This window comes from Aedes albopictus, chromosome 2 (genome assembly GCF_035046485.1).
Source record: "Aedes albopictus strain Foshan chromosome 2, AalbF5, whole genome shotgun sequence".
Classification (NCBI taxonomy): Eukaryota; Metazoa; Arthropoda; class Insecta; order Diptera; family Culicidae; genus Aedes; species Aedes albopictus.
Window position 1 is genome coordinate 268,821,053 of NC_085137.1, and position 24,517 is coordinate 268,845,569.

The following is a 24,517-nucleotide window of genomic DNA, read 5'->3' on the forward strand; positions in this document are numbered from 1 at the left end:
TTTAACATATGGACTGGACTGAACACTGAAATGACTTCTAATATAGGTTCGTCTGCGGGTTCGCTTTTTAACCTAACTTATATTTGAATCGAACTTGACAGTTTTCTCATGAGTTGTTTGTATTTCAAACTTTAGTCAAACTGGTGCCTCAATATTGCAATAACGGTTAAGCACGCTGTAATGATACTTATGTACCTCGTCACCCACTTCATTAGTGGTCTAATAACACTTAGCGCGCTCGGCATAGTTCCATCATGCCGCTCAAAGTGTTGCCACAAATAATGCTTAGTTTGCAAAACCCGGTTATCTGGCTGGTGGGTCATGGGAGCCTAAGCTTCAACTGTTAATGCAATCAGAGACTACTCACATACTCAGACTTAGACGTGGGCGATCCTATATATGAAGGGTTGTCCAAAACGCTCTGGAGAATTCCCAAAGCGCATTCTAATAAATCTAGTAAGCCTAAGATGCCATTAACAGAAGGAAAATGACAAGATAATATAGCAATATATAGTTTATGTAATGTAAAACAATACAACATAACAAAAGAGAACCATTCCAAAACCATTTGATTAAATGTATAATCAGTAGTGAAATCTATATATATATAAATGAGTTTAAATTTCCTTTGAGGCAACAAAACTCAAGAACGGGCGGACCGATCAGCATGACTCTTGCACGGTTCGATTCGTATTCGTGGTGGCTGTGTTTATATGTACAAAAAGTGACCAAAATTCTGTAGAAAAGTATGAAAATAGTAAAGTTACAGATTTTTATGAGCTGGGAGGGAATTCAACTTGATAGAAATAAACATAATCTAGAGGGCGGTGCTGCAATGACCTTAACAGTTGTCAAATCATCAAACCATGGGCAAGACAAAGTTTGCCGGGACAGCTAGTTACAATTAAAAACCATTTATTTACGGTACATTTTATTGTTTGAAACCATTCATCCATACAATGTACGGTATATTTAAACCCACGTATCAGTATTTTGAACAATTCATCTATATATAAAAATGAGTTTAAAGTTCCTTTGAGGCAACAAAACTCAAGAACGGATGAACCGATCAGCATGACTCTTGCATGGTGCGATTCGTATTCGTGGTGGCTGTGTTTATATGTACAAAAAGTTACGAAAATCAACTAGAAAAATAAGAAAATTGATAAAGTGTTTATTTTTCATGAGCTGGGAAGGAAATCAACGCGATCGAAGTGAAACCAATCTAGAGTGCGGTGATGTTATAAGCTCAATAGTTGTCAAACCACCACAGCTTGGCAAGACAACGTTTGCCGGGACAGCTAGTTAACAATAAAATGTATGGTTTTGCAAAAAAATACATATGGAGAAAAATATGTTTTTATATTGTTACGATACTTAAGGGGAAGCTTCATGGAAAACCTGGTAGAACCCGACTTTGGCGCACGTTTCGATTTTTTTTAAATTAATGGAAAGTGATATAAAAAATCTAAAAAAATCAGTTTTAAGCTAAGATCCTAAGGATTATGTTCGTAAAAAATATTTGATTTTAGTCAAAATTTGAAAAAGTTGGACTCTCGAGAACACCAAAATTTTTGGTAGGGAAACCGCTCCCATGCCGAAAATTTTTGTGTTTGCACAACGATTTCTCCCGTAAAAATATGTTTTATCGCCGTAAGTATCCATGTATCATAATTAATACAACAGTGAAATTTAGTAAGAAAATCTCTTCCTATAATTCCATCTGTTGGAATAGGAAAATCTTCATTAATTAGTTGAAATTTATGATGAATTGAAATGTTGTCAGGGCATAATATATCTGTCGAAATCGTTCCTATAGTGTGTAGTTTTTGCTCGGTAATTCCTGTAACTGCGCATGTCTCGTCAATGTTCACTAATTCATTTGGTTTAATAATATTGGATTTTAATATAGAAATATTCGCCCCTGTGTCCACTAAAAGAGTGCACACTTGATTGGAGGCGGCTATTTGGATGTTTATAAAATTTGAGCATGATGTGTTAATATTAAAACATTTTAGCGTCTCACAACGTTTGCTAACGCTACTTGTGAACTCTGTTGAGGAATTTGTTGGTTTGGTTGTAGCTCTGGTTGTACGATCATTCCCGTCGTACCAGCCATACCCGTCATACCCCCAACGTTCAGTTGTTGGGGGACTTGGAAGTTTTCCGCCTGAGCGTAGAACACACGGTTTTGGGGATGATAATTTCCTCCTCGGTGACGATTTCCACCTCTATTTCTATAACCGCGCTGTACATAACTCACACTTAAATTTGATTCTTGAGCTCGGCAGAAAATTTTGCTGATCTTGAACGGCAATGTACGATTTTGCCGATATTTCGGCAATCAAAACGGCTTTACTGAGATTTACCAAACAAATTTGCTGAGATATCAGCAAACCATCTTCAAGTTGCAAAGTTTGACAGATCTATTTGCTGAGAAAATCAGCAAACAAAGAAAATGCTGAAATCAGTAATGTTCTTTACCGAGTTCTCGGCATTTATTCCATGCATTGCCGAATTTCAGTAATAAATAGAGCTGTCAATTTGGATTGCACCATCGGAACCAAATTCTGCAGAACTTGAAGTGGCAGAATCAAATGTGTCTTCGCTAAGATTTTCACTTAATTTATTCGCGGAAATATACGGCTGCCTTTACCAACCAGTTAAAGGAAAACGGGAAATTGTAAGAAAGGAAGAAATTGTTTATACGTAAGTAGATGAATGTTCTAATCTGATTTTTTATTGCAAAACGAAAGAAGTTGTGTTGAGAGACCTGGTGCATGTAGTGTTTGACCTGAACCTTTTGGACAATGATGACGAATTCCGGTGTGGTACAGTGGCAATAAAAGAATAAATTTCACAATTTACGCCTTAGACAAGCAATAAATATGATGAAAATGTTTGATTTTATTACTTTTTCATTGAATCTAATATTGTTCATGTTCTTTTTCTTCTTCTTTTCTAAACGCAATCAAAACAAATAAAAACTGCCGAGATTCAGTAATTTGGTTTACTAAGAATCTCGGCAAAAAAGTAACAGCTGCCAGTTTTGCGATTGCCGAGATCCCGGTAAATTCATTTTTTGCTGAGATGATTGCCGAGCACTCGGCGGTGCCAATCTCGGCAAATTATTTGCCGAGATTCGGCGAAAAAATCTTAGTGTGTACCTCTTCCTCGAGATGAATTAGGATTATTTTGGTTATAGTTTTGCCTTTCGCGGTATCCATAACCACTGCGAAATCCATTTCCCCTATGATTTCGTCCACGATAACCACCTCTAGCGTGGTGGTGCGCGTTGCTGTTGCAGAATAAGACGGAATTCGATGAGTTATTTTTTTCGTTTTCGTTTGCCGTGCCTATAGCTTCGGCAAGGGTTTCAAATTAACCGGCCTTTATGATAAGTTGTGATTCTTTATTACGTAACCCGTTTGCAAGTGCATTCGTGCCCGCTCGAACGGCTAGCCTCGATGCAGTTGCAATGGGCACATTTTCTGCTATGTATGCGTTTTCTAGTTGTACGGTCAATTTTTCGACCTGCTCCGTAAATTTTGCTAGGTCGGAACTCTGTCGTTCGTTGGCCAATTTTGCGAGGATTATCTCTGGTTGGCATGTACCTGTACATCTTGCCTTTAAACCATTGATGATAGTGTCAAGATCTTGCGGGTTATCGCCGGCAGCTGATCTAGCTTTGCCGGACAACTTCGAAAATACCACCCGTATCGCGGCTTCTTTGTTGTTATTGTCGAGTAATGTTTTTAAGGCGGTGATGGCCGAGACAATTCTGTTTAAATTTTCGCTGTTGCCATCATACTTCCCGAATAAAACGGTATTATATGACTATTATACAGGATATCATTTTCAGATGATTTATACTATCATAAAATGGATTATAAATCGATGATACCAAGAATCATATCAAAGATTGCAGTAATCATATTCGAAGTTTCAATGATAGACCGAATGGGTTGTTAAGTATCGTTACCATTCAAAAATGCTCTTTTCCTCGAACAAAAATTTCGAGAAATCATACATGAAATAATCAGTTTATGATAAAATTGACGATACAGTGGATCATAAAAATAAAGCGGAAATATTTCATGCAATCTGTTTTACCGACCTCAAAAAATGTGTACACCCCTGCGGTCTCTCGGCGGATTCTGTCAAATTGGTCCATTCAGTGAATAATTGTTTACTCTCATAGTTTTTTTTTTGTAATTTTTTTGTGTGTTTGGGATTTGAACGGTGATTGTCGATGTTCCTACGTAGTTCCGCGGGTGCGCTGTGTACTAGGCCAAAGTCGATAAGTGCTCGCGGTTGTCTAGAACCCAGTGATGTGTAAAGTGGCTGATCAGATGGATATTTTAACTCAAAGAAGAAATCCGGAGATACAATTTCCAAGGATGCATGGTGAGTTCAAGTCAACCTTTTGGAGCCAGAGGGGTCAATATGGCCCCGGCGATGAAACCGAACATAACAAACGAGTCCGACAGCAGCGGCAAAACAATCCGGCTTCAAAAGGTTAAGGAAGATAATTTTGCAAGAGCTTTCCGATGGTAACGGCAGCGTGAAAGTTATGGTACGTATTATCAAATGCGTTCCAGCATTAAGTGTGTGTGTTTGTGAGTGAGTGTTTTTTTTTCGTCAAAAAGTGCCGGTTTAGGGCGTTTAAATAGGATAGCAATGCAAGCCAAGGTGATGACCTTCTATTTCTATTATTAATTCCTGGATACAGTAAAAAAAGCAGCCGAAAACAAAGTTTTGTTCTTAAGTTTATGGGGAATAATATTTTTCAAAATTATTCATGTATTATTCAATGCATCATTATCATAAGTTTTATGATTCATGAAAAGTCGTGAATAATTGTATTTTTTCAACCCTTATAATTTTATCATAGCACGATGATTACTTATATAGTTATCATTCTACCAATAAACATCGTATGATATGCACGATACCAAGAATAGTATTTTTCTATGCGGGTTAGGAACGAGCATGGAAGCAGTTTTAATGATATCCAGAATGGATGTCATTTTAATGTACTTTTTAAATCTGTTCGTTACGGTTATTGCTGCTACAGCACCCTTAAACGAGACACGTTCTGATAGTCTCTTTAGTTCTATTAGTTTTTGAATGTCTTTGAAAATATGTGTAGACTTTTACACGATTATCTGATTTTCTAGGCTATTATCTAGTTTTACTGAATTAATGATTTGTGTGAACAAAACACTAGCCAATTTTGCTTGTTGCTTTTTTTTTATATAGTGTGCATGCACTTACGCTTATTTTTCTCAGCTTCTGATGATTTCTCGCACGAATGGCGGAGGCGCACTTCTCAACGCTCATCGTCTTCGCTGGTGCTCACTCCTAGTTGCCGATTAGATGCAGACCCATCGTTCCCGATCGGCGTGCCGGTAGGTTGGGTTCCACGGACACATCGGAGCTGGCGCGGCTGCTATCGCACAAAATTTACGCTTTCACTGGTCACTGATGCCGACGACGGAGACGCAATATTGCTATGATCGTCCCTCACTGAAGCACTTGAGGATTAGTAATTTGTTTTTCTTTTCACTAGTGTTTATCTGTGTTTATAAGTCTTCAGACATCGTTAAGTTTATTTAGCGCGGATATGCTCTTCGCGGCTTTTAAAGCCTGTTTTAACGCGTATTCTTTGTAAACACGGTACAAGGTTATCAATAACTGGATTGACACTATGATGATGATGATGTTTATTTTGATGTCGTGCTGCACGTGCAATTCTTCGTGAATGGTTAATTGATTTAGCACCTGTACCTGTGGGTCACCCGTGTTTTCGGTAATTTTTGACTTCGTGGTGCCCATTGTGTTTTTATTGCTGAACTATACACACAACTTATTCGGGCACTTCACTGTCCAATTAATGAATGGCATGCTTAGCCAAATTGTTGTTTTCTTTCAGTTCTTCTAGGAAACTGAGGAACGTGTCTATGATGGTTTTCACTGCCATAAACAGCACAATAACGACAACAACGATGATGCACTTAAAAGAATTTCCCATGCTCGCGCCAATATGCTTTTTAAACGGAGTTCCTCAATACTTGCGCAGCTCACTTTGTTAACTTAATTTCTATTATCCAATTTTTCACTGCTGGATCAATCAATTTGTCACGGTTTGCCATGTAGAGCAGGTCGTGATATCTCACTTTAGAAGACACACTTTGTTGAAGGTTGTCACCCGAATGAATCTTTATTCAAAATCTTAACTTAAGCTAACTCCTATTTACTGGAGGTATCTGAAGTCCTTATTTAATAGCTAACCAATCAGTGATCGATGCACTGATCGGGAGAGAGAGAATATGTTGAAAGAGAGACCATCGAGTCAGCGCTGTCGCCCAGCATGGCGCCTTGGCAACAGCCCTGCCTGGGAACAGCCATAAAACAATAACCCCGTAAGTTGACACTTACTTGGGAAACGCTTATGCAATGTAACAGCCATCAGCCTTATGGGTTGATGACTGCCGATGTCTAGCGTTGACTCAGCATGACGCCAAGTAGGAATTGAAATTGGACATCGTTCGATGACATGTGTGAAGCACATATTTCCGAAACACGATACAACAACGTGGCCACGTACGCCGTAGAGCGAGGGCGATGCGGAATTTGCCGTAAACCGACTGGTATCCAATAACGAGCTCGTTGCCGTGGCGAAAGCATTGAAGGTAAAGAAGGCTTCGGGTCCGGATGGAATCCCCAACGTGGCGTTGAAAGCAGCGATCCTGGAGTATCCCGATATGTTCAGGTCAGCGTTGTAGAAATGCCTGGAAGAAGACAACTTTCCTGATATATGGAAGGTTCAAAAACTAGTTCTGCTTTCAAAACCAAGATAGCAGCCGAGAAATCCAGCATCGTACAGGCCGATCTGTCTATTGGATACGCTCGTGGGGAGGATTATCCTTAACAGGCTGACTGAGTATACCGAAAGTGTGAGCAGGGCTGTCCACGATGCAGTTCAGCTTCCGCAAGGGAAAATCGAAGGTTGACGCAATGCGGACCGTCGTTGAGAAGGCGAAAAGGGCATCCTCACAAAAGCGGAGAGGAGATCGCTACTGCGCCGTGGTAAAGATAGACGTTAAAAACGCGTTTAACAGCGCGAGTTGGGAAGCTATCGCCGTAGCCCTGCATAATATCAAAGACGTTTATGTACAAGATAACCCACTCATGCATTTATTCATACTAGAGTGGCTTTAACTTAGAGTGGCGTCAATGTCAAAATTGGAACAGCGGTCATCTGTCAAATCCATACAAATTCCTGTTCCAAACGAGCAGGAGACCTGTCAAAATGGGAACATGACGCCACTCTCCCTTCCAGTCACTCTAATTCATACTACACAGCGCAACATTTCTTTGTCTCAAGAGCAAACTTATGTGTCTCTGGCAGATTTTGGGCCGCTGAATCCAAATCCGGGCTCAGATTTGCTCCAGCACGTCACAATTTTGAGCTATACCCCACTTTATAGGGCAAAATATGCGTTTTTGGGCTTTTTTGACTGCCAGCCATTAAGGCGAAATTGGATGCATTTCCTCATTTTTTGTTTTTTTATAAAATAACGAAGCATTATTTTCAAAATCGGGTTTCGTGCACATGTAGAGTATGGATCAAGGTATCTCCTGATTTTTTTCCAGGTGGAAAATATTTTTCGTTTTTGCAGAAACCATTTTTTTGTGAAATTTTGTTCAAAAATGGTTTCTGCAAAAACTAAAAGCATTTTCCATCTGAAAAAAAAAATCAGGAAATACCTTGATTCATACTCTACATGTGCACAAAAATCGATTTTGAAAATGTTGCTTCGTTATTTTATTAAAAATCAAAAACCAAGAAGTGAGGAAATGGATCTAGTTTCTCCTTAAGCATGGAAATATTTTTTTAAACAATCAAAAGGTAAATTGGTCAATTAACCTCTAAATTAACGAATCATGCAAAATATTTTGTTTTATCAAATCAAATTTAATAGTTTTAAGCGATTTATGTTAGGTACGATATTTCCCAATATTCTCCGAAAGTTGCATGCAAGTTTACTTACTAACATAAACAGCTTGAATGAATCTGTTGAGTGTACAACACTGCTGCATATTGCCCCCACTTTTATTGGCACCACTGTGCCTGTTTTGTTTTTGACGTTTCATTCATTCGATGTAAACTTTTAACTGAATAAACACGTTTTTGTATTTTGAACTCGCAAATCGTTTTCTCGCAAGTTATTTTCTGCTGTGGCAATTCCCATAACTCTGTTAGGTTGTGTGCCCAGTAATTCCGGTTCGGTTCGTTTCGGTAGTGGTTCCTACGATGGAGGACGACGGAAAAACGGAGCGCGTCTACATGTTCGACGGCAGCAACTACATGGCCTGGAAGTTTCGCACACAGGTGCTGGTGGAAGAGCACGACCTGTTCGTGTGTGTGGAGCAAGAGGCAGAAGAAGTAGAAGAGCTGCAGGAACAGCCTGGCGACACGCAGCAGAAGAAGGACGAGAAGCAAAAGTTGCGGGAGAAGCGGAGTAAGCAGGATCGGAAGTGCAGATCGCTGCTCATCTCGAGGATCAGTGATAGCCAGCTCGAGTACGTCCAGGAGAAGAAGATCCCCAAGGCGATTTGGGAAGCACTACGACGGGTGTTTGAGAGGAGGAGCATCGCTAGCCTCATGCATCTGAAGCGACGGATGCTGAGCCTGCGGTACGAGGGCGGCTCGCTCCACGAACATTTCCTGCGTTTCGATCGCCTCGTCAGGGAATATCGAGCTACTGGAGCGGAGATGGAGGAGCTGGACATCATTTGCCACCTACTGCTTACGTTGGGGCCAGCGTTTTCGACGGTGGTGACGGCCATCGAGACCATGCCGGAGGAGAACCTCAACATGGAGATCGTCAAATGCAGGTTGCTTGACGAGGAGATGAAGCGTAAAACAGTGGGTGGTGAATCGAGCAGCACGGCAAAAAGCGATTCGGCAGCGTTCTCGGGAGGCAAGCAGGAGAAGAAGAAGAAGAAGGTCTTCCAGTGCTTCGGCTGCAAGCAGGAGGGCCACAAGCTCGCCGACTGCCCGAGGAAAAAGGAGGGAGAACAGAATCGGAAACAAAGATCGAAGGCATATCTGGCTGAGGACGGCGGCGTATGTTTCGTCGGCGTGAGCAGTGACGTGGATCCACCGGACGAAATGAGTCGGCTCCAGTGGTTCATCGATTCCGGCTGCTCCGACCATCTCGTGAACGATAAGGCGTTGTTCGACGAGCTGAAGCCGCTGGAGCATCCAGTGGAGATCGCTGTGGCGAAGAACGGCGAAACGATTCTGGCGAAGCATTTCGGCACGGTAAGAGTGAAAGCTCTTGTTAAAGGTAAATATACGGACTGTTCCGTGCACAATATGCTGTATGTGCCTGAGTTAAGGTGCAATCTTTTCTCGGTGATGAGGGGGACCAGATCGGGATGAAAGTGACGTACCATAACGGGAAAGTGTGGATCCACCGGGGATCCGAGCTCGCGGTATGGGAAACTGTATCGTCTGGATTTCTTTACGGACAAGCACGGCGCGAGTGAGACATTGTTATCCTGTGGGCGTATTTCGAAGCATCTCGAACTGTGGCACCGTCGATTTGGCCATTTGAATACGAAAAGTGTCGAAAAACTGATTCGGGACCAAATGGTCGTCGGACTGAAAGTGAACAATGACAATTCGGACAAGAAAACCGTCGTGTGCGAGGCTTGCGTGACCGGTAAGCAAACCCAAAAGCCGTTCGTTGTGCGGGACGCGAGACGATCGTCGCGAGTGCTGGAGTTGATACACTCTGATGTGTGCGGGCCTGTTACGCCGGTCGGCTTAGGCGGGGTGAAGTACTTCGTCACTTTTATAGATGACTGGAGTCATTTCACCATGACGATCCTGATTGAGAGCAAGGATGAAGTCTTCGAATGTTTCCGGCAGTACGAGGCTCACGTGACGGCGATGTTCGGGAAGAAGGTGTGCCGCCTCCGCTGTGACAACGGCGGTGAATACAGAAGCAGGGAGTTTAAGCGGTTCTGTGCGGACAAGGGTATCCAGGTGGAATGGACGGTTCCGTACACCCCAGAGCAGAATTGGGTCAGCGAGCGGATGAACCGCACTCTTGTGGAGAAGGCGAGGTCTATGCTGGAGGATTCGAAGATAGACAAGCGGTTTTGGGGTCAGGCGGTTCAGACTGCAGCTTTCTTGGTAAACCGAAGCCCGTCGAGTGCCCTGGATTCTAATGTGACGCCTTTCGAGCTCTGGGAGGGCCGAAAGCCAGATGTCAGCAAGCTACGTGTCTTCGGCTGTCCAATGTTCGTGCACATTCCGAAGGAGCATCGTAAAAAGCTCGGTGCGAAGGCCTGGAAGGGGATCTTTGTAGGGTATACTCACAATGGCTACCGTGTGTGGGATCCTGTAGCGAAGAAGATAGTCCATGCGCGGGATGTGGATTGCATTGAAAGCGATACGGTGAAGAGCGGATGCAAACCTCGTTCCAATGGTTTCGTCAAGGTTCCAGTGATTCGCGAACCGGAGCCAGAGGAAGATGAAACGGAAGAGGAACCCAGCGACTCGGAGTACGAGGATACCGGAGACGAGTTCAGAAGCTTTTTGGAGGACGATGCGGTTGAGCCGGCGGCTGAAGCACCAGCTGAAACGCTGCCTGTTAGCAACGCGGAAGGAAGACCGAGGCGACAACGAACTGCTCCGGCGTGGCGCGAGGATTTCGAGGTCGACTATGCGGGCTACGCTCTGAATGCGATGGATTTTGTGGATAACCTTCCAACCACTGTTGTGGAGGCCAAGAAGCGGGATGATTGGAGTAAGTGGGAAGCTGCTATGCCAGATGAGATGGACTCCCAGTCGAGGAACGGAACATGGAGGTTGACCAAGCTGCCTCCGGGGCGTACCGCAGTGACCAATAGATGGGTGTTCCAGATTAAGCGAGGACTGAACGGAGAACCGGATCGCTACAAAGCTCGACTTGTGGCGAGGGGCTTCAGCCAGAAATTCGGCTTCGATTATTCGGAGACTTACTTGCCTGTCGCCAAACTTGACACTCTGCGTATGGTTTTGGCTCTGGCGAACCACAACAAGATGGTGGTCCACCAGATGGATGTTTCCACGGCTTTCCTCAACGGGAAGCTCGACGAGGAAATTTACATGGTGCTGCCTGAGGGGTTCGACCGAGGGGGCGGTCGAGTGTGCCGGCTGGAAAAGTCCCTCTATGGGTTGAAGCAAGCGGCGAAGACATGGAATGATCGATTCGACGGCTTCATCGTGCAACGGCTTGGAAGGAGGTTGTACAGGACACCGTGTACTTAGTCGTGTACGTGGATGACGTGATCATTGCTGGAGTGAACTTGAAGATTGTGGAGACGGTGAAGCGATGCCTGGCAATGGAGTTCAAGATAACCGACGGAGGTCATGTGAAGAGCTTTCTCGGGATGCGTATTGAACGTGACGTGGAAGCAAGGATGATGAAGATCAGCTAGAAGCGGTTCTTGCAAGATTTGCTCCGAAGGTTTGGCATGGAGTAGTGCAAGCCTGTCTCCACTCCCATGGAGGTGCGGCTCAAGTTGGAGAAAGGCACGGAGGAGAAGCGGACGAAACACCCGTACAGAGAGCTGGTGGGGTGTCGTCTGACGTACGTGTCGCTGACGACGAGGCCGGACATTGCGGCAGCTGTGAACTACTATAGTCAGTATCAGAGCTGCCCTACCGATGACCATTGGATTCATCTCAAACGGATCTTGCGGTACATACGCGGGACGCTAGACCTGTGTCTCGTGTACCAAGCCGACAACGCAGCAGCTACGCTTGAAGTGTTCACCGACGCGGATTGGGCGAACGACACTTCCGATCGCCGGTCGATAAGCGGCTGTATCTTTAAGGTACTAGGTTGCACTGTGGGGTGGATTACTCGGAAGCAGAAAACCATTTCGCTGTCATCCACAGAAGCGGAGCTCAACGCTCTCTGCAATGCAGCTTGTCATCAGATGTGGATGGTACGGCTTCTGAAGGACTTGGGATGTAAACTGGTTTAACCAATTACCTTCTACGAAGACAACCAGTCCACCATTCGGATCGCGGAAAATTCGAAGGAGTTTGGACGCTTAAAACATGTAGATGTCAAGCAACACTTCCTGAAGGACCTGGTGCGAGAAGGACGGATTCAACTCGAGTATCTTTGCTCGGAAAACCAACCAACCATGACGAAGAGCTTGCCGGTTGGAGCGTTTCGACGTTATCGTGTGGGCATCGGCCTTATATTATGTTTCCAGTTCAAAACCGAATAAGCGACATTTTTTCTTTGACTTCCGCTGCTTTTGCCTTGCGTTGGACACAATGTCGGAAGTGGGGCGCTGTATAATGCACCAGGTGTACAATACAGCGCTCCACTTCCGACATTATGTTTAACGCAGGGCAAAGGCAGCGGAAGTCAAAGAAAAAATGTCGCTAATTCGGTTTTGAACTGGAAACATAATAGACAGCAGCGCTTGAAGGAGGGTGTTGGGTGTACAACACTGCTGCCTATTGCCCCCACTTTTATTGGCACCACTGTGCCTGTTTTGTTTCTGACGTTTCATTCATTCGATGTAAACTTTTAACTGAATAAACACGTTTTGAACTCGCAAATCGTTTTCTCGCAAGTTATTTTCTGCTGTGGCAATTCCCATAACTCTGTTAAAATCTATCAAATTTGATTTATTAAAATCAGTAAATCAGTTCGACCGCGAGTCAACCTTGGCGCTGCTATCGGTTGAATGCGTTCCCACTTTGCGCCAGAGTGGGTCATATTCTCAATTTATTATATTTGATAATATGCGGGTTCCCGACTATCTGTGTAGGATTCTGAGAAACTACTTCCTGAATAGAGTCCCTGTGTACGATACCAACGTAGGGCAGAGGTCGTTGAAAATGACAGCAGGTGTTCCATAGGGTCAATACTTGGCCCAATGCTCTGGAAAGTAATGTACAACGGTGGGTCAACACTGATGCTTTATTATCGTGGAGTTCGCAGACGACGTTGTCATAGCGGTATCTGGCGAATCAATCGTTGAAGTCGAATTGCTAATTGTAGTAGTGACGAGAACTTGAGAACTCGCTCAGAGATATCGAGTGATAGTACGAAGAGAGAAAAGGGAAAATAGGAGAAGTTCGGCAGTGTAAGAAATAGGAGAAATATAAGAGATCAGAACTTTAGTGACTACCAACGAAGTAACACCTGTTTTAATTATCGTTCCACATACCAGAAGTCTCTATACCTCTCGTTAACCAGTCATTTCAGTTGGCGTACGAGGATAGATTTTTTTAGTGAAGTTTATTTTTTTTGCATGACATTTTTTTTCGCGTGTGAATTAGCGTGCAATTTTAGTGGGTTGGAATATATTCCACGAATTTCATCCAAGGAGCTCGGTGTAAGTAGATTTTTTCTCCTTGTGAAAAGAATTTCGCATTCCGCCCTATTCCGCCAATTTTTTGGGCTTGGTTTCTATTGTTCTGAGAGTGCCTTTTGTGTGAAAATCTTTTATGCCAGAACAAAACCTCGCTTTATTCTTTTGTGGGAGATGAAAAAGTGATAAGTGACAATTTTATCGAATTGTAATTTCTATAGAGAAAAGACATTGCAAAACGCCATTTTGTGAAAACATGTTAAATTTTGTCGACGACAGTTTTTCTACACACACATTTTTCGTATCACACATTTGCAGCACATTTTTTCCGAGGATCACATACACCACCATAATTTTCTCAGTGTGCGAACCAGTTCCCCAGACGATTCCAGCGACCGGGAACGCAAAAGAGAATTTCCGAACGAACTCTGACAGTTCCGAAGAAGTGTGCGTAAGCTGCGCGAGTGCGAGCAACGGAGCTCACCAACACTGACAACCCGAACGACGGAGCTAGTCGGCTGGTCGGCAACTGGCGAAAGTAAACACCAACGACATTAAGTGCATCAGAAGTACTTCGGAGGTCAACGAACTCGGTGTGTTAGTGCATCGAACAAATTCTGCCGCCACCGGTGGAAAAGTTTTGTGGTCAGCCGACCGGGATAGTGAGTTGTGCCTAAAGTTGTGCTGCTGCTGTTGCTGAAACGATTCGTCGGAGCTGTGCATGTGTCTAGTGTTGTGATTTTGCCATCATCGATCATCGCTTTGCTGGTTTGCTGCTGTGTGGGTTGCACTGTGGATTGTGGATGCACAAGTGCATCTGAAGGATTTTTGTGTGCTTTTGACTGCTGCTGCTGTTTTTCGGAAGGATTTGAACCGGATTTTGGTAACGGAGTGCAACGTTTTGCCTACAGGGCTGTTTCCGGATCGTTATTTTTTTGCATCGTAAATCAGGATGACTTTAACATCGATTGCGGATCCTTATGTGCCATACTCAATGCCATTCAGCCAATAGGTAAATCCAACGGAAGCTAACGATCCCTCCGCATCTGGTGGCAGGAATGAGAAACCTATGAAAAGAGGGGCTCCGCCAAAATTTGCCATTGCGCAGCATAGGCAAACTGCACTTTTTTCACTTTTTCATATCCAATTCCGCATCGTAGAGAAACAAACGAGCACTTTTTGAAAAGAAAATCTAATTCTCTTTCAGATGCGCTTAGATCCGGTAGGTACTTACGAACAACTTATGTGATTAATTTGAGGAGCTCTTGCTATGCCTCCGGCGGGCAATCTTCCGGATTTTTTGTTAGCTGGTCAATCCGGTGTCTGTCGCCGTGGGCATCGAGATTGATGATAATAGAAGCCATTACCAATGGAAAATAGCAACCACCAAGGCAAAATATGAGTTAATTTTGAAAACGAAAAATTGAATTTTTGATGTAAACAAACGATTTTCACCTTATCTCACTTAGCGCCTCTACAATTGGGGGTCATCCGAATTCACCTATACCAGGAACAGCTGGAATGGATTTTTAAACATAACGAATTTCCAGAGGACCGCTACAAAACGTCATTCCTAGCTGTTTGCGGTAAAGAAGTTTTTATTGAGTTGAAAAGGCTTTTTCCTGGGAAAAATTTTAATGAGTTAACTTACAAACAAATAACGGATGAACTAAAGAAACGCTATGATAAAAATGACTCTGCTGTTGTACACAGCTACAAATTTTGGTCGCAGAGGCAAGGTCGGAATGAATCGTTAGAAGATTTTGTGATAACCGTGAAAAACTTAGCTGAAAGGTGTGATTTTGGAGAATTCAAGGACAGGGCTATTCGCGACATGTTGGTGATTGGAGTTAACGATACTCAGTTGCAAAAGAGATTGTGTGACGAAGAGGATTTGTCTGCTGCGAAAGCGGAAAGACTGATTCTCAATTCCGAGATTTCAGCTAGTAGGACAAAGCAACTAAATCGTGATGATGACAGGCGTGTAAGCGTTGTAGCAAGATTGGGTCACCGACCGGACATTTCGCGATCAAGGAACAGATTCCGAAGTAGGAGTCGTAGTTTTGACAGGAACCGATCGTTTTCGTCCAGAAGTAGAAGTAACAACAAATATCAAAGCACAAGAGGTTCACCCGAATAAAAAATACAGTAGAAAAACCGAACGTTGTATTGTAACAGTACTATTTAGAACCATATTTTTACAATACACACCACTGTAAAAATAAAAATACAAAAACAATAAGATGTAATGTAAAAAACCATACCGTGAATTGTAAATAAGATTTTTACAATATATTATACAGGTTGTTAAGTATCGTAACAATATAGAAAAATATTTTTCTCCATATATATATTTTTGCAAAACCATACATTTTATTGTTAATGAATTGTTCTAAATTCTGATACGTGGGTTTAAATATACCGTACATTGTATGGTACATGAATGGTTTCGAACAATAAAATGTACCGTAAATAAATTGTTTTTAATTGTAATTTCACTACAGGTTATACATTTAATCAAATGGTTTTGGAATGGTTTTCTTTTGTTATGTTGTATTATGCGCTTTGGGAATTCTCCACAGCGTTTTGGATAACCCTTCATATATAGGATCGCCCACGTCTAAGTCTGAGTAGTCTCTGATTGCATTAACAGTTGAAGCTTAGGCTCCCATGCCCCACCAGCCAGATAACCGGGTTTTGCAAACTAAGCATTATTTGTGGCAACACTTTAAGCGGCATGATGGAACTATGCGTGCTTCATCGTTATTGCAATATTGAGGCTCCAGTTTGACTAAAGTTTGAAATACATAACAACTCATAAGAAAACTGTCAAGTTCTATTCAAATATAAGTTGGGTTAAAAAGCGAACCCGCAGACGAACCTATATTAGATGTCATTTCAATGTACAGTCCAGTCCATATGTTAAAGATGGCTCTACGTCAAAGATAAAGTTTGTCAATCGCATTTGATTCGATTGTGGTCGAAGGCAAGTTCACATGAGAGAAGAGGAGAAAACTCCCCTAAAAGCAAATACCGAAAGAATAGTGTTGAACTTATCCACTGATTTACGGTAATCTGACCTGCATCTTTCCGAGTTGGCCTACATTCGTATTTCTCTCATCGCACTCTACACACCTAGCCCGCCATATCTCTTGAACCCCTGCTTGGACCTGCAGTTCTTAGGACATCTGGTTTATCACTGATTTAAACATGTTATTGACAAGGATGTTTTCGATCATCTGGCAATCATTTGACTCATTTGTCTGTAACTTAGTTCAGAAGCCTAATATTGAAATGAGATATTCGTCAAACTTGTAGATAAGTATTTTTCCTACAATTATCACCAAGAACGCCATATTCTAACTTTTATATTTACGGCGTAAAAGTGTTTTTTGATCGTTTAGTATGAGTAGGTGGTACTAGCTCTCTCACGCCGCATATATGAGATTTAGGATATGGTGTCCTTGGTGATAATTGTAGGAAAACCACTTATCTACAAGTTTGTCGAACATCTCATTTCAATATTATGCTTCTGAACTGAGTTATGGATAAATGAGTCAAATGATTGCCAGGTGATCGAAAGCATCCTTGATTATTGACTCAAAATTGATGTTTCAACTTATTCACTTTTTTCTCTTTCCTTTCCTTTGCAGCAAAAAAGTCACAAACATTAACAAAACAAAGCACGGAAAAAATCTTAAACGAATATTAATAATTAAAAATTCACGGAAAATAATGTTTTGGAAAAGTGAATGGTTCAAACGTAAGAAAAACAGTATGATATATTGTTACATAAAAATCCAATGTAAATGTATAGTATAGCGAACCATTTCATTACAATACACTTTATTGTAGCTGGTACACTGTATGGTGCAGAAATGGTTTTCACCAAACACTCTATGGTTAGTTTTTATCCGGGCAGGTAAACCAGTTTACGTTTGTTCCTATTGCAAAAAAACTGGACACACTAGGAAGTTTTGCTACCGTTTACATGGCAAAAGCCCGCGTAAAAATCAGGCCAGCGTGAAATTTGTTGATACTCCAAAAGCATCCTCTAGCAAGTCATCTAGCTCCACCAAAGATTCAGGACTTTTCAAGAGATTAAAGGAAGATTTAGATTACGAGTCAGACTATTCCGACGGAATGCCTTGTCTTATGATTTCGTCCGTCAACAAGATCAGCGATCCCTGCTATGTGGAGGCTTTAGTTAATTGGACACGTTTGACCATGGAAATCGACTGCGGTTCAGCGGAGAGTGTGATTCCGGAAGAGTTGTACCTGCGAAATTTTGCCAGCTGCGAGCTGCAGCGTTGTAATAAGAAGTTAGTTGTGATTGACAGAAACAAGTTAAAAGTTGTTGGAAGAATTTTTGTGGAGGTACAGCTCGCTGGGAATCAAAAACAGCTAAGCATGGTTGTTTTACGCTGTAAAAACGATTTTATCCCGCTGGTTGGCCGCACATGGTTAGACGAGTTCTACACCGGTTGGAGAAACACGTTCACCAACCCTCCTTTGACTGTGGGGAACATTGACCTGGCTGACGAACATAAAGTTGTTGAAGAAGTAAAGAGTAAGTTTGCGACGATTTTTACAAAAGATTTTTCTAGTCCAATAGTTGGTTTTAAGGGAGATTTAATCTTGAAGGAAGACACACCCATTTTTAAGAAGGCCTACGAAGTTCCATTACGTTTAAGACCACAAGTCATTGATTTTTTGGCAGATTTAGAGAAGCAAGGAGTCATCACGCCTGTTGAAGCCAGCGAATGGGCTTCACCGGTTATTGCCATTTTGAAAAAGGATCAAAGTATTCGTTTGGTGATAGACTGCAAAGTCTCCATCAATAAAGTTTTGCTTCCCAATACGTATCCTTTGCCTGTAGGGCAGGATCTGTTTGCTACACTTTCGGGTTCAACAGTTTTTTGTTTTTTTTTTGGACCTAGAGGGTGCTTATACCCAGCTGCTTTTAACTGACCGTTCGAAGAGGTTCATGGTGATTAATACCACCAAGGGCCTCTATACCTACAATAGGCTCCCTCAAGGGGCTTCATCTAGCGCAGCAATATTCCAAAAGGTCATGGACCAAGTGCTTTGTGATTTAGAGAATGTTTCGGTCTATTTAGATGACGTGCTGATAGCGCGGAAGGATTTCAACGATTGCAGGAAGAAACTTTTTTTGGTTTTGGAAAGGCTAACCAAAGCCAACATAAAAGTAAACTTGAAACAATGCAAGTTTTTTGTTTCGCAATTGCCTTACTTGGGGCATGTTTTGACAGACAAGGGATTGCTTCCCTGCCCCGACAAAGTTAAAACCATCCGTGAAGCGAAAGCTCCACGGAGCGTTTCAGAATTAAAGGCATGTTTAGGACTTGTTACTTATTATTCTAAGTTCATTCCTAATTTGTCCACTCGCATCAGCTGCCTTTACAATCTTGTGAAGAAGAACGTGACGTATTGTTGGACAGACAACTGTGAAAAAGCATTTATCGATTGTAAAGGATTTCTTTTAAACCCAAACCTTTTGGAATATTTTGACCCGTATAAGCCTATAGTTGTAGTAACAGATGCCTGTAGCTATGGTTTAGGAGGTGTCATCGCTCATTTGGTTGAAGACGAAGAAAAACCAATAAGCTTCACCTCATTTTCCTTGAACACCGCCCAGAAAAACTACCCAATTTTGCATCTTGAGGCACTAGCAGTTGTAAGCACCGTAAAGAAATTTCATAAATTTCTTTACGGAATGCATTTTACTATTTATACCGATCACAAGCCTCTAATCGGTATTTTTGGCAAAGAGGGTAAGAATGCTATTTCGGTGACACGTCTACAGAGATACGTTATAGAACTTTCAATTTACGACTACGATATTGTGTATCGGCCTTCATCCAGGATGGGAAACGCCGATTTTTGCAGTCGTTTTCCTTTGGCCGAAAAAGTCCCTAAAGAGTTGCACGAGAATACGTCAAAAATTTAAATTTTTCTAGCGAATTTCCAATCGACTACAAAGAAGTGGCTAAAGAAACTTTGAATGACGAATTTTTACAAACGATTTTGAAATACCTTAAGCAAGGTTGGCCACAGAGGTTGGAAAGGCGTTTTGTCGACGTGTATTCTCACTACCAGGAGCTTGAAGAGATTGAGGGTTGCGTTTTGTTCCAGGATCGCGTAGTGATTCCTGAGAGTATGAAGAACAAGGTACTTAAAATGCTTCATATGAACCACTCAGGGATCAGTAAAATGAAGCAACTAGCGCGAAGGATCGTCTACTGGTTCGGACTAAACAAGGACGTGGAGGACTACGTGAAGGCCTGCGTGATTTGCCATCAGATGACAGCGATCAGCAAGAAGGCGCCCTACTCCCGGTGGATTCCAACGACTAAACCTTTTAGCAGGATCCATGCCGATTTTTTCCACTTTGACCGAAAAGTTTTCCTAGTTGTCGTTGACAGCTTTACCAAGTGGATTGAACTAGAGTACATGCGGTATGGAACCGACTGTAATAAGGTCTTAAAGGTTCTTTTAGGAATTTTTGCCAGGTTTGGACTGCCGGACGTTGTGGTTACTGACGGAGGACCACCGTTCAACTCGGACAAATTTGTGACGTTTTTGGAAAATCAGGGGATTTTGGTGATGAAAAGTCCACCGTATCATCCGGAAAGCAATGGACAAGCGGAAAGAACCGTACGGTTGGTTAAGGATGTTTTGAAAAAGTTCTTCCTTGACCCGGAAATGAAAAGTTTGGACATTGAAGAACAAATAGCTTATTTTTTGTCAAATTACCGCAACATTTGTTTAGATAAAGGCCAGTTTCCTTCTGAAAGATTACTCTCTTATAAACCAAAGACTATGTTGGACTTAATTAATCCCAAGAACAAATTTAGAAACCACTTGACTAACTCGCATGATGATCCTGATTTACACATTGCAAAGGGTAACAAAAAGGCTGATGCATTTACCACACTCAGGAACGGAGATCTGATTTATTACAAAAACATAAACACTACAGACATCAGAAGATGGTTACCAGCCACCTTTTTAAGACAAGTTTCTGATGCTACTTTTCCGATTTCTCTTGGGGGAAGGATGGTGTTGGCGCATAAGCGTCAGCTCAAGCTGCCGTCTTACACTCACCGCAAAGGAACGTTAGTGTTCCCATTTGGGAGTGTGAATGCCCCTATAAACGATCCAGCACTCATTTTATCGCCAAATCCGGTAGCAGCACCAGTTTCGTCATCTTTAACCGTAGTGTGGCCAACAAAAAAAACACCCGTAGAAGGCCGGCAGGGTACCCGGGTACCCACGAAATGGAAATGATTATATCTCGGCGATTTTTCCACCGATTTTAAAAGTTTTTGCCTCATTCAACTAAGAAACTCATTATCTATCGAGATCATATTTGGTTGGACCGGTCCGATCATCATAGGTACCGGGAAATCCGGATTTCCGGATCCATGTTTTTATACAATACAATATACGGGATTTTCGGTAGGTTAGTAGCAATTTCGGTACCAAGCATCGTAAAATTGCTTTGGCATATTGTATCTGACCGGCCTGGAATAATAAAACGTGTTGACTTTGAAACTGTGATTTCGGAACACGCTTCCCGTAGGGTGATGGTTGACCATAAACACTTTAAGGTATCCTAGCCTTAACAATGTGGGTTTCAATATAGTATAAGGACATGCTCCCAAAAATATGGATTTTCCGACAACCACGGTGATTAGATCGATCTAACCAAATATTTTCCCGATAGATGATGAGTTTCTGAGTTGAATGAGCTAAAAATTTCCAAAATCGATGAAAAATTGACGGAGATATGATCATTTCAATTTCGTGGGTACCCGGGTACCCTGTCGGCCTTCCACGTAATACACGGAGACAAATTTCGTTCGTTTGAAACAAAAATATTCATGTTTATTCAGTAAACTGATAAAATATTTAAAACTAAAATATTATTTTTTAAAACAAACTCAATTACATATTGATTTCTCCAATACCCATTGAAGAGCCCCCCGTTCCGCCGTCGAGAACATAAACAAAACTCTCAAGTTCCAGCTGCATCACCAAACAAGTTTTCCTCTTGCAAAAAAAGGCAAGTTTCACCAAAAGTTTCCACGAAATCCCATTGATTTCGGGAGCGTATGTTATCTACATGATGTTGGCATTGAAAGTGCCACGCGGGAAGTGGATTTTCCTAGAGAAGGAAATAATTTTGTAAATTTAATTGGAAAACAAATATTTCCGTAGGGCCGACCTGCCACAAAAAAAAAAAACAAAAATTTTTACATTTGTTTCTAACATAACCAGTCAGAAGATACATGTTTGTTTCAAAAATGGATTGAATTTGCTTCAAATGTGACGTTCGATTTGCTTCAAACAGTTTTATTTTTGTTGCCAGAACAAATTGACAATTTCTGGAGCTCGATTTAAATAGGTCGTATGTGCTTTTGTCGATTAAATATTCGATCAGTTGGATTCGCTTATTATAGCGAAAACCGTTGAAATTGAGCAAAGTTGATACATACAGCAGAATCCTCACAAAACAGGCTTTCTGTTCCATGATTAAAAGTTTGCAAAATATCTGCCATATTGCTACAATGACTAAAATAAACTGATCGAATTTTATATCGACAAAAGCACATACGACCTATTCAAATCGAGCTCCAGATTTATTTGAGTTTACCTGGAATATTTTTGATTTTACCATGCTTTTTTCTGCGTGTAAAAAAAGGCAGGAGCCCCTCCCTCTGCTGCTCCTCACTTTAAAATTCGGTCAACCCCATTAATAGATGTATATTCATGAGTTCTAAGATCTAACAGAGTTTCAACATCCTAGTCTCAATAACCATTAAAATATCGAGATTTGAAATTGAAAAAGGTACCCGGGTACCCTGCCGGCCACATAAGTGTTAACAAATCAAGCACCCATTTTGTCATCTCTAGATTGAGTTTAAATAAGGGCGAAAGTAACATGAGAGAGTTCTCTTCATCGACTCTCTCTTCTTCAAATTATAGTGACAAGATGCAAGCATGGTTGCACTTTATGGTCATAAATCGCTAGGTTGCGATGCAATCTTGCGTCTGTGTAAAAAAGTTCGATTGAATTTGCATCTTGTCACTTTAATTTGCAGAAGAGAGAGTCGATGAAGAGAACTCTCTCATGTTACTTTCGCCCTTATTTAAACTCAATCTAGATCTGTACCATCAGTAGAATCTGTTTTGTCATCGTCTCCGGTAAGATTGCGTAACGATGTTCGTAGTACGAGCAAAAGAAGAAGAGAAGAAGATGAACAAGATTCCGAAGAAGTTTCAAATCCAGATTTTGAGTTCTATGGCTATCCTGCCGATTCTTTCATTTTTGCAAGTGATGAACCTGAAATAGATTTGCAGAATCAGGTTTCCGATCCACTTCCAGTGGTTCCGATAAGAAAATCAAGAAGAAGGAATAAGAAAAGAAGGAGTGATTTTGTCTACTATTAGTAGTTTTGAATTAACTATAGACTGAGATGAACCAGCCTCGGGCTGAAAATCTCATAAATAAAGACAAAAAAAAAAATAAACTATAGAAAATTTTAAATTGTAAATTGTATATATGTATATTCCGATTCTTTTTGAAGTTAAGCATAATGTGCTTTCGAACATTTAAAAGTTCAAATGAATTAGATTAACCTTTTAGAAATAAATGAATTATTCTTGAACTAAAGGATGGAGGAGTTGTAGTAGTGACGAGAACTTGAGAACTCGCTCAGAGATATCGAGTGATAGTACGAAGAGAGAAAAGGGAAAATAGGAGAAGTTCGGCAGTGTAAGAAATAGGAGAAATATAAGAGATCAGAACTTTAGTGACTACCAACGAAGTAACACCTGTTTTAATTATCGTTCCACATACCAGAAGTCTCTATACCTCTCGTTAACCAGTCATTTCACTAATATTGGAGTCAAACGACACTGTCGAGAGATGGATAAATGGAGTGAAGCTGCGTATAGCGCTAAAAACGAAGAGAAACCATGGAAAGCAGAACAGTGTGTTCCGGCTCATGAATATGAGAGTCGCGAGAGCCTACAGAACAAATTCGTTGAAGGCTGTATGCGTTATCGTTGAGATAATACCCATCTGCATCACCCTAGACGAAGACGTCGAGTGCTAGTGCTGAACGCTAGGAATGCGAGAGCAACTGCTAGAATGGACTCGCTGGTGAAGTAGCAACAAGAGTGGGACAATGAGGTAAATGAAAGATGGTCCCACCGATTGATCCCAAATGTGTCGGTGTGGGTGAACTTCCATCTGAGGCAGTTTCTGTCCGGGCATGGCTGTTTCCGGAAGTTTCTGTTTCGGTTCGGTCACGCGTCTTCCCCTCTTTGTCCGGAGTGTGTAAACATAGAGGAAACACCGGCGCACGTCGTCTTCGATTGCCCTAGGTTTTCGGAGATGCGCAGGGACATGCGCGGCGTGACGGTCGACAACATTGTCGAGGAGATGTGTCGCGACGAAGACACGTGGAACGCTGTCGACAGAGCAGTAACAAGGATGTTGTGCGCGCTGCAGAGGAAGTGGCGCGAAAACCAGAGAGTGCCGGAACGCGATCCGGGTAGGCATGATCCATCGCCGGGGACATGACTGAGTCGTCCGTAACGTGGTCGTCGGAGCGCCGGTGAACAGGAAGTTTACCACTAACCGGAATCGCCGGGCCGACTTTGGCACCATACTGGTCGGGATGCAAAACATCGGTGTCGATTCTACTGTCGCGGTTCGAGTAAACCGCGAATATGTTGCTAAATGGTGAAATGTTAGGTACGAGCACTAAAACGTTTAGTCTAACAAATTTGGTAGTGACAAGACAAAATGTGCATGAGCACAGCAACAGAACAGCTCATGAGTACATTGACCACCCCCCGTGGTGCCAGGAGGTGGCCCTTCTTCTCCGTTACGAGGAAAGGAAAGGATATGATGATATGACACCTACTTTATGATAGGCCAGCGACTTACCGGCGCCCCATAGGTGTCAAGGAGTTGGATATTTGGAATGGGTTGATTGGGGATTCACCATAAGCTAGTGATGCGGCAAGATTCAGATTGTGTAAAGTATTGTCGCGCTTATCTTTTATTAGAGTCCTG

General features: G+C 42.1%; 3 protein-coding genes across 5 annotated transcripts in view; all 3 read left to right on the forward strand.

Moving 5' to 3' along the window:
• Positions 1 to 24,517, forward strand: part of LOC109421232 (uncharacterized) — a 236,488-nt gene that overhangs the window by 23,341 nt on the left and 188,630 nt on the right. For all 3 annotated transcript variants that reach the window (XM_062854924.1, XM_062854922.1, XM_062854923.1), the window contains exon 3: positions 17,058 to 17,167. The gene's annotated coding sequence lies outside the window, so the exon portion shown is untranslated. The remainder of the gene's footprint in view (positions 1 to 17,057; positions 17,168 to 24,517) is intronic.
• LOC134286526 (uncharacterized) lies at positions 11,569 to 12,054 on the forward strand. Its single transcript, XM_062848151.1, has one exon. The coding sequence runs from the start codon at positions 11,569 to 11,571 to the stop codon at positions 12,052 to 12,054; it is 486 nt and encodes a 161-aa protein (XP_062704135.1).
• LOC134286527 (uncharacterized protein K02A2.6-like) lies at positions 19,639 to 22,850 on the forward strand. The gene is made up of 3 exons (XM_062848153.1): positions 19,639 to 19,883; positions 19,938 to 20,087; positions 22,817 to 22,850. Exons 1-3 carry the CDS (start codon positions 19,639 to 19,641, stop codon positions 22,848 to 22,850), a joined length of 429 nt encoding a protein of 142 aa, XP_062704137.1.

What these genes read in the sequence shown, in the direction of transcription:
- LOC134286526 (XM_062848151.1), top strand. Translation starts at nt 11,569, where the DNA reads ATGGAGGTGCGGCTCAAGTTGGAGAAAGGCACGGAGGAGAAGCGGACG.
- LOC134286527 (XM_062848153.1), top strand. Translation starts at nt 19,639, where the DNA reads ATGAAGCAACTAGCGCGAAGGATCGTCTACTGGTTCGGACTAAACAAG. An exon ending in ATTGAACTAGAGTACATGCG is followed by an intron (nt 19,884 to 19,937) that starts GTATGGAACCGA and finishes AATTTTTGCCAG; the next exon opens with GTTTGGACTGCCGGACGTTG. An exon ending in CAAGCGGAAAGAACCGTACG is followed by an intron (nt 20,088 to 22,816) that starts GTTGGTTAAGGA and finishes ATCCACTTCCAG; the next exon opens with TGGTTCCGATAAGAAAATCA.